The sequence below is a fragment of the Nanorana parkeri genome, unplaced genomic scaffold (genome assembly GCF_000935625.1).
Source record: "Nanorana parkeri isolate BGI_ZX_2015 unplaced genomic scaffold, ASM93562v1 scaffold310, whole genome shotgun sequence".
Lineage (NCBI taxonomy): Eukaryota > Metazoa > Chordata > Amphibia > Anura > Dicroglossidae > Nanorana > Nanorana parkeri.
In genome coordinates, this window is record NW_017306578.1 from 1,084,132 (window position 1) to 1,100,948 (window position 16,817).

Sequence of the window (16,817 nt, forward strand, 5' to 3'; positions counted from 1 at the left end):
ACTCAGTAAATCTGAATAAAAACACGATTAGAATATTGGATTTTTTTTTTTTTTTTACGTAGTTTCCCTTCTTCCAAGTGTACAGTTGATACTAGGGATGCACCGATACCGTTCGGTATGGAGTGCGAGTACCGCTACTTACGTTAGAATGGCGCCAGCTTCCAGGGAAATCAGGAAGCCAAGTGGTGTGTCATTACCCGCCGCCTGGCTTCATGATTGCTCGGGAAGTTGGCTCCATGCTGTTTGGCTGGCGTGATGCTAATTGGCTGGGAAGCTGGCTCTGTGTTCCCTCGCAATACTGCTGGTCAGAGGAAATCTCCCACTGACTGGAAGTTCCGGTATCAAGGGAAGGTGTTACATCGCGGCACTGCCGGTCAGAGGAAAATACTCGCCCAAATACTCTGTACCGGCACTGATACTGGTATCTGTGCATCCCTAGTTATTGCCCATAACACCTTCCTTAAAAAAATAAAAAAAACTACACTTTAGTTGGAATGCAGTGGGTTGCACTTGCCTATGTCTTCTTCCGTACACACTGTTACAGATTTATGCACACTTATTAGTCCTGATGCATTAGAGAGAAACATTGAAAAGCAGGGAAATGCATATGTACAGGAGGAAAGGATTTACTGAATATACTGAAGGGAATTGAACAAAACTGGAGTAGACAAAATTTGGAGCAGATTTGCACTGCAACCATTCAGCTTCTGTCATTTTCAAATCTTACCTGAGCAAACTGAAGAGAAGCTGATTGGTTGCCATGGGCAACTGCTCCAGATTCTATGTGCTCCAGTTTTGATAAATTCTCCCTAGAGCTGTAATGGCTGATGCATGATTTATTAGAAGTTGATGGTTCCAATAGTCTTTATTCTTGGTCGGAGAACACAATGCAAGTGACCTGCTTGTGTAAGTCCTAAATGTAGCAAGTAGAACCAGCCGTCACTACAATGTTTAGGGAGCAAGATGAAAGCCCGGAGGAGCATGAAGGGTGAGTAGAAGAGAAGAGGACAGTAAAGAGTAAGACATTGAGTGCAGAGTAAGAGAAGAGGAGTGAAGAGAATAATGGAGAAGAGATGGAGAATAACTGAATATGAAGGACAGGAATAGAGATGCATAGTAGAACAGAGACATGAGCGAGAAAAAGGATAAGATATAGTTTAGTGTATCCTTTAGATTGGACTAATGAGAACAGACTAATACTGGCCAAGATGACGCTTATCAGTACTTGTAACAGCCATCTCAAATCGAAGTGGTTGCTGGTTCCTATAGTCTTAATGTGAGCTTTTCATTGAGCAGCCTTGTACATTTTTAAACAAAACCGAATATTGAGATATTTGTGATTGTGGGTGGAATGTGACAAATTGCTCTAAGAATGTTTAACTCAATCCCAGTGCAGTACATTTAGCCTACATACTCCTGTTTCCAAGGCAATGTATGTGCTCTGTTTCACATGTACAGAATGACTTAATATTGACAGTAAACAAAATTGTTTTTTGTTTTTTTTTACATGATTTTGGTTTAGGATTACTCGTACTTTTTTTATGCAGGAATAATGTGTATGACAGTTTTTCGTATAATGTATGAGCTCTAGTCAGGATACAACCTGTTTATCTTTAATATCACTTGCATTGGAAATGTCTTGCCTGCTTTGCGTTCATTTTTTTTCTTTTGCATTAGAGTGTCAAAAAAGCGAGCCTTATTAACAGTAGCTAAAGGGTAGATTTAGTGGTTTTATGAGTAGCTACAAAGTGTTCTGTGCTGACAAGCCAAAAACAAACTGGGTTTCTTTTATATTATCCATTATATAGTTAACCAGGTGGTATTAAAGTGAACCTAAACTGTACAGTATATCAGGAGTAAGCAACCTATGAATCATGACCCCAAGCTGGATTGCAGGCTCTCTATCTCCCACAACATTTTAATAGTAACAGATATTTGCAGTAGACAAGCACATGCCATTACTAAGTAATGCCTCACTGTAGGAGAGTCTTTGGCACTGCTGTGTATAACTATTGCGTGGGATCTGGAGTGTAGCACTTGGGCATGATATGTCTGCACCCTTGAACTCCAGGAAGTTTTTTTTTTTATTGTCCATTGAGGGAAACCGCTTGAAGATAAGCAACCCAGGTTTCACCTCTGTCTACGGGTAAAATGCACACAAGGCACATAGCTGAAGACCAGCCTCTTAGATGCTATAACCCATCTCATCTGCTTGGTGTCCTTAGGAGAATGGATGCCTCTTTTCCTTCTGCTATATTTTTTGCTCGAGTTGAAAGCTTTTTTTTTTTTTTTTTTCTTTTCCTCCTATTAGCAGATGCTTGTAGATTTAGGCCAGATATTGGAAATTCCTTAAGTCTCTCCAGTCAAGGATTATTAGAGTTATTGGGACCAGAGCTATGGCAGTTTTGTCTGTCCCTGTCTGTGAATGCTCACTTACCGTGAGTGTCTAAAGCAGATCTCTTGCTAGGTTGGTGATTTTTCCCTTCTAATGTACCTGAGGTTTTTGTGTGCATAATGTGGGGGAGCAGATTCCTTTAGTGAATATAAGTGGCCCAAACTGCCATTTGAGTTTGAGCTCTGTTGTGTGTTCTGGTGGCCAGGCATGGTTTTCATGCCTGGACCAGTATTTGGATTTCCTTGCACTTCTTAGGCTGGCACTTCATGAAGCAGCACAATGACTAAAGCACACTTTCACAAACTTCTCTTCCCACATTTTCCCTCCTCCACAGCAGCTCTGTAGGATGCACACAGATTAGTACCTGATCTGTGATCAGCGAAGGGAAGCTTGAAGAGGAAGTGCCTACAAATCAGCAGTAGAATGGTGTAACACAGTTCTCCATTTTACTCCTGCAACAGCCTACACTCAGGGACACAGTGGGTGGCAGCAACACAACTTGTAGTTATTGCACTCCCGTTCCAGTAACAGTGCACCATACCTGCTCAGCTGGTCCTTGGTTATTGCTGTGCAAGTGAGGTAGCTATTCCTTTTACCACCTTCTCCAGCAGAATGTGATGCAGAAATGCCTAATATTTCTGATTTTGTCATGGATCCTCCAAATGACTCATTACCAGATGCAAGTCCTTTCTTTAGAGGAAGAGACCCCACAAGCTATATTTCAGTAATTAGTTGTTACACCTAAATGGAAGGAAACCGTTTCCTTTTTGATTGAGTCTGTGCATTCCACTTTAACATTAGAGGATTACATTATTCATTCCTCTATTTCCTCATCATCCCGTTTGATGACTTTATATAGATAAACACCAAGACAAGCAATTATCTGTCCCTAAACAGTTTCTGGCACCCTATTCCTTTGCAAAGGATTTTGTCAAATGTTCCTCGCCTCCTGTAATCGACACGTGTGTCTGGCTTTTGCAAAGCTCTGACCATCCCTATGGAAGACTCTCCAGCCTTTAAGGACCCTATTGACCAAAAAATTAGACACAATTTCTCAATCCATCTACTTTTTGGGATCTGCCCTTCAACCAATGCACACCTCCTGTCGTTTCACTGACTTTGCCGGGCTGGTCTAATTTACTAAGCCGGAAGCTAGTAGCTGCTGCTGTTGACACCCAACTTATTGATTGCACTGACCAGATGATTATGGCATTGAATGCTAGCTGTGTTATGTTTTGTGTAACTCTTCTGTCTGGATCCACAGGATGATCTGGCTTGCATACTGGTCGGCTGAACAGTAAAAAGGCTTTCCTTGGGCTAGTTTTCGCAGTAGATTGTCTGTCTGCCTGTCTCTTCACTGGGTAAAATAATTTAAAAACGTAACAGGTTAAGGATACTTTTACCCCTGCTATGTAAAAATAAGGATCAACTGGACAGGTATACCTACCTTGCTATCCTGCATCAAAACATTCTATTTGTTCCTGCAAGTCAGGTTCAACTTCCCAGACCCACAAGTCCACTCCATTTGGCTTAGGGGGTTCTAAATGTCCTTGGCTAAACAGTGGATGTAAGCCTACAGAGAAATCCTCGTCCACATGACGGTCTACCCCCACCAGTTCATCAGAGGTAGTTGGATGCTTGAAGGCTTTTGAGGAGATTTGCAAATCTGGCATAGCAGATGCATGGGTGTGGGAGGTAGCATCCAAATGTTACAAAATAGTTTTGCCATTGTCCTCCACCTTGATTTTTCCCTTTTGCATCTTCCTGTGCCTCAGCAACATCAGACAGACGACATTCAGTAATTCCTGAACTAGGGCTGCAACAGCTAATCGATCATAATCGATAATAAGAATCATTGTCAACAATTCTCATTATCGATTTAGTTGAATCCGCAGCTGCTGCTGCCGCTGCTCTGCTCCTCCGTTCTTCTCCCTGCTGGTGCTGGCTGCAGCTGTCTGTGTCCCTCTCAATCCCCACCTGTATTGGCAGAGGCAGCGGGGACACAGACCGCTGCAGCCAGCACCAGCAGAGAGGAGAGACCACTGTTCCTCTGCTTGCCGTGCCCCTTGTTCTGCTGGTGGTGGAAAGCAGGTCATTATGTGCCTCCTGGCTTCCTGATTGGTTAGGAAGCCAGGCTGCTTAGCAACACGTGAAGCCGGGTTCCTAGCTAATCAGGAAGCCGGTTCCATGCTCTTTCGGCACTGCCGCTCAGAGGGATATCTCCCTCTGACTGGATGTTCTGGTATTGCAGGTAAGTACTCGCCGAAATACTTTATCGGTGTATCTCTAGTTCTGGGTCTTCATTTCAGAGGCATTCCAGGCATCAGATACATGGATGATCTGCTGCTGCCAGAGCAGCAAAGTGTTAACGTAAAGCGCAAACTTTTGAAACGTGAAAGAAAAAAAAAAGGGGGTTTTAGGAGTTTTGAGGATCAAAAGTAAATAGTTTGGGAAGCATTGTGAAGCTATATGGATTTTAAATTGGAGAGTATGAGTGGCATCCTTAGCTATTTAAAAGAAGAAATTAGATTACAAAATGGGGTTCTGTAACATCTTCCAGATTATTTTTGGTTTTGAAAAGATTGGTCACCGCTGCTATACACTTGTAGTTAATGTAAAGCTATATTAACAGTGTTGCTGGCATGAATAAATGAAAAGCAATCTAAGGGCTAGTATAGGAGTCTTTCCTGGAGTGCTGCTCACTTTACCAAAAGCCTAAGCTTTTCATCACATGATCAGCACTGGTGGAATTTTGGACCAGCATTTTCTTCAGGATAGTTTAAGCATTTTATTATTTCAGTTACTCTTGGTCTGGGCTATCCCACAACGCTTTTATTATATAGCTTTGTTAACATTGGATTATGGGTTTGCCACATTATGTTCTGTACTAAAGTCTATTTTCAAAATTTGCCACAGAAAGAGCTTAGCTGTGCAACTACAAAATCCTAAGTTACGCTGGCCAAATCTGTAAAACTGCAAGAGACTTTCGTGATAAATATTGCCGGTGGCTTACGTTATGTGCTTTTATTGTCTTATTTTTCCCCAGAAAGCCTTACAATCAATCAAAGAATAGATATAGTGATGTTTTGTGCCTGGACCAGTCAAGAGTTAAGCTAGGTCTCATTGGAACTGATGAGGTAAGCTCATACTAGTAATGAAATCCTGCGTTGTCCTATATACATCTGTCTTTTACATTGCTCACAGTGCAGAGGTGGTCTCAATGTAGTCAGAGTGTCTTGTTAACATTTAGTTCAAGAAGGTATGGTATGAAGGTATGGTAAAGCAAGCAACTTCATCTACACAAGAAAAGTAACATCGTAAAGTTTGTTCTGACGTTTGTTAAAATTCTTAATTCTTGCAGTGGGCACAACTGACTTTTTCCTCTGCAAAACTAGTTCCCCTTTTGTAGTGCACTAAGTCTGCCACAAGGTGGCAATAAACATTAAAGAAATTTCAGAAGTCAAAGTACTAAAAAAAAAAAAAAAGTACTTCCTTATATTTATTATTATTATAGGTATTTATATAGCGCTGGCAATTTACGCAGCACTTTACATAGTTGCACATTCACATCAGTCCCTACCCTCAAGGAGCTTACAATCTAAGGTCCCTATCTCACATGCATACAAAGAGGGCCAACTTAGAGAGGAGCCAATTAACCTAGCAGCATGTCTTTAGAGTGTGGGAGGAAACCAGAGTACCTGGAGAAAACTCACGCAGCATAGGGAGAACATGCAAACTCCTTGCAGATATTTAGCTGACTTTTAACAAAAGCGAATTCCAGCTACTTGATTTAAATTTTATATGTAATGCTGACCATTTAGCAGCCTAAAAAAAAAAAGTGTGTGTATGTATATACACTGAGTGGCCAGATTATTGTGGCCACCCCATCAGTACTTTGTTGGGCCACGAGATGACTTGGTTGGGCCGCCTCGTCACTCCACGAGATGCTGAAAGGTGATGCGAGGAATCTGACACTGCACTGTTGCCCTTCTGTTGTCTCTTTACAAGTCTTGAGTGTACATTTGTATTTTGTACCCGTAGCTGGTCCTGGAACCAATAGTGCGCATTTTACTTCCAAAACTTGTGATCACTGTTTGGCTATCACATTGATTGCATGATGGGGAGATGGTCTTCCCAGCTCCCGATCAGTAGTCCAAGACCAGAGGCCATCAGTGACATATCGGTCCTTGTGCTGGCCGTGCGCAAAAGTGCACTCCCAGCACAAAAGCATGCCACATACATATGCGGTGCCACAGAAGGAAATGACTGGATCACCAAGTCTTGTGATCTATGCACTCCTGCCATACAGCACAAATGGGTCCTGCCACTTCATGTATACTACACTACAGGACCATACCAACTACAGGAAACACCACTACATTAATGGCAATACTTCAAGAACGTTAATATTATACTAGTCGTATACGTAGGTACACAATCACACAAATGCCTAATCAAAGTATATAGGAAAATCCTCTCCAAACTGGTCAAATCTTGCCAGTGTTCAGTAAACTGTGCTTGTGCTTTCAATGTAGTCCCTGGCTATTATGTCAGAAAATGGTAAACTGATGCGTACATGAACTGTCTACTTTTTGTGCAGATTCAAACATTCCTTCAATGGAATCAACATCAGAGGCATTGGATTACTAAAGTACAGAACAACATACTAGATACTGCCAATTATTATGCAAATGTAAACAAGAAAACTTTTATGCTTTAAATTAATCATATTTTATGTAATCATGTACTAATAGTGGACATACAGTATATTGACCCTATTACCTAACATACACAATCTAAACTAACCTGACATACACATGCAGAGTAAACGGCTTCTTAATCTGTAGTGATCAATGTTACTCCAGCTGGTCTGTGATCAACTTTTCAAATAGGTTTATAAACCCCTTCCCGACCGATGACAGGATTGTTCCGTCACTGTCTTTTAGTTCCTTAAAGACCGGTGATGGAATAATGCCGTTGTGCTGTATTATAAGCGCTGGCCTGTGAAGGGACTAGCGCTCATTGAGTTAATGCTGTTGCTGGGTCCTCCCAGGGTCTGAGACAGACCCTCAACATCAAATTAGGCGTCCCAGCGCTGTGATCGCAGCAACTGGTAATTGCTGTGATCACAGAGCTGTGAGCCTGTTTGCAGCTCACTGTGTTGTGGAGCTGCAAGCCGGTTCAGTATATTGCAAAACTGATAATGTTGTTCTCCTCAGAGATTTTTATCTCCTCAAAATACTTGGCCCCTGTAAAATATATATTTTTTTTAACTAAGACACTAAGGGGTTAATTTTTTTTAAAACTGGTTTTTTAACATTTCACTCCCAGAATAAACTGAATACCCAGACATATAATATACCCTATAAATCAGGACAAATATAAGAATTTTTTAATTACTTTCTGTTGGCTACACTAATTATGTACACATTTTATATTGCTATAAAACTGTGAAAAATGTTTTTTTGTATTAAAGAAAAAAAAGGGGGGGGGGGATTTTATACACCTGAAACACGAATAATTAGAATATCGTGCAAAAGTTCATTTATTTCACTAATGCAACTTAAAAGGTGAAACTAATATATGAGATAGACTCATTACATGCAAAGCAAGATAGTTCGAGCCGTGATTTGTCATAATTGTGATGATTATGGCTTACAGCTCATGAAAACCCCAAATCCACAATCTCAGAAAATTAGAATATTGCGAAAAGGTGCAATATTCTAGTGTCCCACTCTAATCAGCTAATTAAGCCATAACACCTGCAAAGGGTTGCTGAGCCTTTAAATGGTCTGTCAGTCTGGTTCAGTAGGAATCACAATCATGGGAAAGACTGCTGACCTGAGAGTTGTGCAGAAAACCATCATTGACACCTTCCATAAGGAGGGAAAGCCTCAAAAGGTAATTGCAAAAGAAGATGGATGTTCCCAAAGTGCTGTATCAAAGCACGATATTCTAATTATTCAAATTTTCACCTGTATATGCATATGTCGCATCAAATTAAAGCCCATTTTGTCCTTTAAAAAATTGTATATATTATGTGTAGGTGCAGTGAATGAGGAAGATGGAACTTATGGTTAAACAAACACATAGCAGAAATGCCAAAATTCCTCCGGTCCCCAGAAGTGAAAAACATTTCTGAAGCTGTCATGAAGGGATTAAGTTGCCAGTTATTATTCTTTGCTGGAATCTTTAATTTAAACTCCTAAGCATCATCATTATTGTCAATCTTGCCACAAAAGCCATCATTTTATTTGTGTCTGACAGTCTAATGGGTCCAATAAACTGCGTAACACTTTGATTTTGCAGACAACAGACTATATAAACGCCAGTTTTATGGATGGATATAAAAGAAAAAATGCCTACATTGCAACACAAGGTAAGATGAAATAATGCTCATCTATCATTTGTGTGTGTGTGTTCCCTTTGCTGCATTTAACAGATCTTCATGTCTAGGTCCTGGTACCTTCCTTACTGGTGTTGATCTCTGTAAGAGACTTTTTTGTTTTTCCCCCTCGTCATTTGCTTCCTGACTAGCCTTGCACCTTTCAGTGTCTCAGCCCTGTAAGATCAATTTGCCTATCCATTCTAAACCACATGAACTCTTCCTTGCCGGTTTTTGTTCTTGGCAGCCAGCAGGACCTGCGGCTGCTGAATACCAAGAAAATGGCTGCATCTGATTAGTTGCAGTCACTGTTCAGCTGACCCATTTTCCACCCGACTTCTCCACCAAAAGTTGATTTGAAAAATCTGTCTGTTGGACCAGCACGGTCACCCACAGCAGAATTTCAGTTCAGCAGAAATCAGCCAGAATGCGAGCAGACCGGGGTATTCATCTTCGTGCACTGATGAGGATCTGTGGATGGCAGCAGTTACCAGCTCTATGGGCCTGGGGTTTAACTAAAGTCTTATTTTATTTATTGATTTGTTAACTTGTGACATAAACTGCACTTCAGTGACATACCAACTCTTGCTAAATTTATTTTGTTTTTTTTAATTAGGTCCGTTGCCTAAAACATTTGATGATTTTTGGCGCATGGTTTGGGAACAGAGAGTTTTAATAATTGTTATGACAACAAGGTAACATGCACCAATTTCTGAACAAGTACATTCAATGATCATTAAATGTCATTTACTATTGTTATTACATTTCTCTTAACCCGTAATTCTATAAAGATAACCTTACTCTGCCCGCTGTCATACATGGCGTAATTCTATACAGATAACCTTACTCTGCCTGCTGTCATACATGGCGTAATTCTATACAGATAACCTTACTCTGCCCGCTGTCATACATGGGGTAATTCTATACAGATAACCTTACTCTGCCCGCTGTCATACATGGGGTAATTCTATACAGATAACATTACTCTGCCCGCTGTCATACATGGGGTAATTCTATACAGATAACCTTACTCTGCCCGTTGTCATACATGGGGTAATTCTATACAGATAACCTTACTCTGCCCGCTGTCATACATGGAGTAATTCTATACAGATAACCTTACTCTGCCCGCTGTCATACATGGGGTAATTCTATACAGATAACATTACTCTGCCCGCTGTCATACATGGGGTAATTCTATACAGATAACCTTACTCTGCCCGTTGTCATACATGGGGTAATTCTATACAGATAACATTACTCTGCCCGCTGTCATACATGGGGTAATTCTATAAAGATAGAGCTGGCCTTGCCAGACCAAGAAGTTCCACGTTGCTTCTTCCTTTCTAAGATGTTGTTAATTCTTCTCGGTAGTCTTTTGTATTATTACGGTTGTAGTTGTAAATGTTTTATGCCTTTTTGTCAATTGACTTGGCTCTCTGTATGCATTAGAATACATATTCATTTCTTTGGTAATTAAATAGGAACTGAACTCTGGAAACAGCACCCAAAAAGGCAAGCAGATGGCAAATGACTAGTGACCAGTATTGCCTAAGGTCTCCTTGCTTCTGATCTTTACCCATTACTGCCTTACCATGCCTTGTTCTGCACTGCACTTAGGAGGAATTCCACACAAAATGTACACTTTCAGGGTACTGCCTTTGTGTATTTCTAAATCTTCCCTTTAAACATATGAAATCTTCACCTTTTTGTATTCACTTCCACCTTAATTTTATACTTCTCAATTTGTTGTGCATACAGTAATCGGTAAAATGTTCCAGCATGTTGATTTAAACTTGATTCTTTTAAATCTCTCAATAGAGTAATAGAAAGAGGTCGAATAAAATGTGGACAGTACTGGCCCCTTGAAGCTGGAAGAAGTGAAGATTCTGGGCACTTCATCATCCGGAACATCCATATAGATCTTTTCCAAGACTTTAAACTAACGCACTTGGATGTGTATAATAAGCAGGTATGTGAGCCAGTCTTTTCTGATCACGGATAACATTATATTTAATTGTCTCTCCTTTCCAGCTTATTAGGTATGTTTTTTAGAATAATTACCCATTTAAACTCCAATTGAGGGGAATTGTCTTTACAATGGCACTAGCTATAAATCACCCATTCACAGTATTTATGGCTCATCTCTGGTCTATTGTTTTCCCTAGAATCCTGTATGCTTGTAGGAAGAGATTCCCATTTTTCCCAAAACATATGAAATGATTAGAGGTGCACCAAAATGGAATTTTCAGACCAAAACCGAAAATAAACTGACATTTTTTTTTTTTTTCCCCTAACCTTTTTTTAAAGAAATTGTTAATATTTTTTTACGTTGCTGCTTGGAGCTCATGGAAAATATTGGGGGTCTAAACAGACCCCTGATATTTCCCTTTTTAAAATTGAAAAAGGGATTCAATTTCTTTCTGCAGCCCCTGTTATAAATGAACAGGAAGCCTCTATACTCCTGTCCATGCACAAGTTGAGGGTATAATATGAGTTACTATGGCCACAATCATGAATGAACAGGAGGTGATTTAGATCACTTCCTGTTCATTCATAATTAGGGGCACAGTAAACATAGGTCCTCGATTTATGTACAAACACTCAACGATCAGCTGAACGCTGACTGCTTGTGCTCCGCTCTCTATTCTGATCTGTTCAAAGAGGCTGAGCGAGGAGGATAGCTTAGCCCCATGTGACACGCTCACAGTGCTCTCCTTCCTGCTCTGATTGGCCTCCTGAAGGTTTCTCTCCTCCATGCTGGACTCTGCTCTATGTCAGAGGGGGGGCAGGGGGGGCAGAGCAGCACTCAGCAGAGAGAAACCAGGGATGCACTGCAATTTCACACCAAAAATGGTGCTTCCGGCATTTTCCACAAAGTGCCATTTTCGGTCGATATGTTTCGGCTACCAAACTTTCCGTGCATTCCTAGAAATTATGTGTTTTAAAGTAAGCATTGCTTGTGGGAATTATGAAGGCTGCTATTGCTGACCATGTGAAAATGCTGATATTCTGACTGTTATGCTGACCCACTAGCTAAATACTTTGAGTCACTCATTCAGAACATGTATGCTTATCACAAAAGTCCGTCCTTATCTATATGCTTATCCTGGGCTAGTGACTCTGAGAATCGAAATCACAGGGTCAGCCTAGCCGCCAGGAAGCTAGTATTTGTAGAATGAAAACTCGGCAGTGAAAGCCTCTTAGTGAAGGTTTCCTTTGGCAGCTCCAAATTATGTGATGGTTCCATCCAACAGATGCCAGCTTAGTACACAAATACTAAAGTAATAGGTAGCAACCATTACGATTTTCCTTTTATGTGGGTATAGCTTTAAAAAGTTGCTTTTTGATTGGTGCACATTTCTTTGTGCCTTGTTGGAAAACCCATTTTGAGGCTTAAAAGCCACAATGAAGACAAGTTATTGCTGGACTGATCCTATCATTTGAGCTGGAATTAGTGCCATTGTAGGCTGGGTAATCTGTTTTTACATTTAGAATTTTATATATAATAGATTATTTTCCTGTTGCTGTTCTGCTATGTTTCTAATAAACTTTCTGGCTTACAGGAATCTTTTTTTCTGTTGCTTCTGGAATTTTTTAAGCCTTTTTTTTTTTTTTTAAAGTGATGGGGACAGCTTACCACTGTATGCATACTGCAGCTTCATTGCAGTAACGGCATGCATCTGAAGTGGCCTATTCAGCACAGGCTGAACAGATGTTTGAGGCTTCTGAATATGATTTATCGTGGACTTCAGGAAGTGCTGCCGCTGTATACATGGTGGCAGACAACTAAAGAGTAACACAAGTGGACAGAACCTTATGCATACAGTAGCTACTTTGTGCATAGGAATCCTAGTTTCTGCATGCTAAACCCCTTTATAGGAACATATTAAAGGATAACTATACTTTGAAACAACCTAGGCCTTCGAGTTCCCCCTCACCTACCATGCTATGTGTATCACATTGGACATACCGGAGAACAGAAGGCAACCTGGTACTGGAGATTTGGCCTTTTGCCAGGCAAGGTGGCACTCCATTCCTCTTTCTGAGCTGCATTTTTATGGCTTCTATTTTCCAAAAGCTGTCTAATTGCAAGTCTACAAGGGGAGAAAAGGCCACACATGCACAGCCCCTCCAATAGGAGTGCTGCCCACTGCATTTTCACCATGTCTCCTATTCATTTGTGGTATGTAATTGCATGTACGAAAAGTTGACTAAAATGTAGCAATGTGAGAGGTTACAACTTTAAAAAAAATGATTTATTTATACAGTAGGAGTCTTCCATTGGTTTACTTTCATTCTGTTTTTCTAGACTGATGAAAGCCGGAGTGTTGCGCATTATCAGTATATGAGCTGGCCTGACTTTGGCGTGCCTAAATCTGCATCTGCCATGTTGGACTTTAGAGCCCAGGTAAAGCAGCACCAGGCAGTGGCTGTGCAATCCTTGGGATCTGAATGGACTGGACACCCTGCAGGACCTCCAATAGTGATTCATTGCAGTGCAGGCATTGGGAGAACAGGTACATTTTCTCTACAGCTTGTATGGCTTATTATCAGTGTGCTGGTTAAACAGTGCTAGAGCAGGACAGCATAGAACTGAAATTATACCTTTTTAATGTCATAGTCATTGGAAACTACAGGCCTTTATGACAGCTGTGTCTAGTTCAAGTTCAGTGGTGTGACTCATGAACTGTCTTGAAAGTTTGCAATATTTGACACTCCAGTAAAAGGCATAACTGTACATTTTCTTTCACAAGACCACACAAGCTCACATACTGTCTAATGGAAACTTATGTAGATTATATCTCAAAGAATATATGGGAATATTAGGGAACGTTTAAGGGTTTTGTGAAAGATGACCTGTCTCTTTGTTGTATACGTGTGTATATTTTTTTAGATGTGACCGCATTAGAGATGTGCGTAGGCCACATACATGTTCTCATTAAATTTGTATCTACACACTAGAGAGAACTGAGTAAGCTGTATGTAATTGAAACACATTCGAAGGAGGAGCTTTCATTGCACATAGAAGACTGCTGAGAATGAATAAAGTTTTTCAGCTTGGATACTTTGGTGTGTTGGCCCTACTGCAAGCCGAGGGTTGAACCATCACCTGTATTGGGCGTATGCGGTGTGCAACTGACCTAGATGTGGATCTGTGAAGTGTAAAGGTGCCAATACACTGTACGATTATCGTACGAGAATCGTGGGAAATCCCGCGATTGTACGAGAATCGTGCAGTGTATGGTAGGCGTGCGACTGTTTCTACTGTACGGTCGCACGTCTTCCATCGAACCAGCATGCTAGAAAACCCGCCGGGAATCGCACGATTCTTGGCAAGTTAGTGGCCTGCTGGTTCGACAACTCTTGCGAGGGTTGTAAAGGTGTATGGCCACCTTTAAGCTAAAGTAAATATCTGAAAAGATCAGATTTATTCTCCTGAAGACAAAAGTGTATATTTATACTTGGGTTATTATACGTTATTAATCTGGGTTAGTGGACCTCCACCCATGAAGATAATATGGTCATCATAGCAGTATGGAGGAATAAGCCAGTGGCCATGGGCTCTTGTATGCACTGAAACTGCATTAAACAGAAATGACAGGTTTAGGTATGTGGGGGGGGGGGCAGTAACAATCAGATCACTAGGACAGCACCAGCAATGCTTGCCGATCAGAAAAGTATCTTCTAACACAGCTTACCACTTCTTGAGAACTAGCAGCAATATACTTGTTGGAATCGAACTCCATCTAAAAAAACCCCCAAATAAATCGCCCAATAATGGTAAAAAGAAGGAGCTTTTGCTGCAATGCCCACACAATCCAGAGGTGGCCCCTGCAGCTATTTTCCACTACTAGATGTAATCAGTCTTTCTGGTTGAATGACAGACAACCTCATTCAACACCCTTCCTCTGAGCCCAGGCTATCATGCCCCTTGAGGCAGCTTCATTGCTTAGTTTGGGTTTAAGTGTCATTAAGTAAATGCTGCAATAAGGACTACCCACCCCTGGATTAGGAGAGTAAGAACCTGTAACATCATCAGGCTCTTGGCAGTTTATTTTATAAGCAGATTTTTGGTTTTTAAGTAAATACGTGCTTTGCCTATAAAAGCAACAGATATTTATTTAAATGTCTTCCTTTCAAGCACCACATACTGCACTTTCCTTCACTACACCCGCCATTCAACCAACACACATAGGGCTGCAACTAATGATTATTTTGATAATCCATTCGTTGGTATTTAATGTTTTTTATCCGATTAATCAAAAAAATAAATAGGCCATCTTTAATTTAAACTAAAATACACAAATTCAGTGTTGCAAACATAATGTTTACTTCAGAATAAAACTGCATGTACAATTTTTCTCACACGGCATTGCGTTACCATGCGTTCCAGTGCGGGCGATCACAGTATGGGTGGGAGAAGCGTTTGGGGTACCATTGAAAGGAATGGCACTGCAGCACGCCTCCTGCAGCAGAATTGGTCAGTCCGAAACTGAAAATTACTTTTTTCCCACCTCTTTGTAGTTTAAAAAAAAAATATTTATATTGTAAGCACATGGAGCTTGAATAGCTTCAGCCAGGGAATGACAGCTGCCAGTGGCAAGATTCTGCAGACGGCAGCTGAATGTAAATACAGCAGATAGTGGGCTGGTGCAAGAGCCAGCCTGCTACTGGCCATTTTAAAAAGCAATACCAGATTGGCCCTCCTCCCAGCGAAGAGGAGAGAGCTAGGGGATCCAACCAACTAATTAATCATGAGAATAGTTGACAACTATTCTCATGATCGATTAGTTGGTTGTGACTGTAAACACACACCGTTGCCAATTTAGACTTTCTATAATCAGTTATGTTTGTATACATCAGGACTTAGGATTTTGAGATGTAGTGGCACTGTTTCCAGCGTGTAGGATATGGTAACCCCCCTTTCCCAGCTTTTACAGGGCAGCAAAGTGTACAGGTTAATATTTATCTGCATTTTTCTGTCACTAGGTACCTTTTGTACTTTGGATATATGCCTGTCCAGACTGGAAAACATTGGAACAGTGGATGTGTTGCAGACAGTGAAGAGAATGAGAACTCAGCGTGCTTTCAGTATTCAAACATGGGATCAATATTATTTTTGTTACATGGCGATTATCGAGTACGCACAAAGGAAAGGTCTCCTTGCTCCTGTGGAATGGTCCGACACTGAATTTGAGACGGATAGTGAATGATGATTTCCTCTCCACGGTACTAAGAAATGCTATGTGGGTGCATCCAAGGTCATAGCTGGTCCAGTAATAGTTGGCAGTGCTGGATGTCTCTGCTCCCATGCTGCCATGCAGTGACGTGCAGGCCCCTTCCGTACACTGCTTTGTTTGAGCTATTAATGCACTGGAAAGTGTCATAATTTATTGTAGCATGAATGCAATGGGATAACTTGCACACCGTTTCCGAGACTTGAACTTTAAGTGTACTTTTTTTTTTTTCTTTGCTGTTGTGCGCTGGAAGAATTGCGTATATGGAATGTGTCACAAATCCCTTTTGTAAAGTGTGTAGTAACTTGTAGATTTGTTTAGTCCTTTTGATGAACTTTATGTAAATTCTAATGTGTTCTCTAAAGACGGCTTCAAATTCTACATACAATCAATGACACCAAGTAGAGGTCCACATACCTGGTCACTTTGGCACTGTTGTAAATTTCTGTACAGCCTGTTTAAACACGATACAAAGGTCACCACAGCCGTAAGAATGACTAGCGAAAGTTCTGTTCAAGCGAAATCATGAAGTGTTATGCAAATTCTTACTAATTTACCTTAATTCTCTCAGCAGTGAAAGGGTTAAGATAAAGGCCTTAAGCTGTGTCTGTTTGATTTGTTTCTGTGTGAATGTTTCTCTCCACCCCCCTCTCCCTTTTAAGGTATATCCAATCAAGAATTCATTTAATCAAGACTTTTTCTTTCCTTTTTCTAATGGAGGGCAGGCTCAGATAACCACTGAGGGAGATGGCACAGATGTCTTGTGATTCCCTGCGCTGTGTCTTGTGTCATCCAC

The 16,817-nt window shown here is 40.8% G+C and overlaps 1 protein-coding gene across 2 annotated transcripts in view; it reads left to right on the forward strand.

Annotated features, from left to right (window-relative positions):
- Positions 1-16,609, forward strand: part of LOC108788189 (tyrosine-protein phosphatase non-receptor type 9-like) — a 59,176-nt gene extending 42,567 nt beyond the window's left edge. For both annotated transcript variants that reach the window (XM_018557923.1, XM_018557924.1), the window contains 6 exons: positions 5,442-5,532; positions 8,705-8,774; positions 9,397-9,475; positions 10,602-10,752; positions 13,093-13,300; positions 15,774-16,609. In XM_018557923.1, coding sequence (XP_018413425.1) covers positions 5,442-5,532; positions 8,705-8,774; positions 9,397-9,475; positions 10,602-10,752; positions 13,093-13,300; positions 15,774-15,997 — 823 coding nt within the window. In that variant the 3' untranslated portion in view covers positions 15,998-16,609. The remainder of the gene's footprint in view (positions 1-5,441; positions 5,533-8,704; positions 8,775-9,396; positions 9,476-10,601; positions 10,753-13,092; positions 13,301-15,773) is intronic.
- Positions 16,610-16,817: the final 208 nt, after the last annotated feature.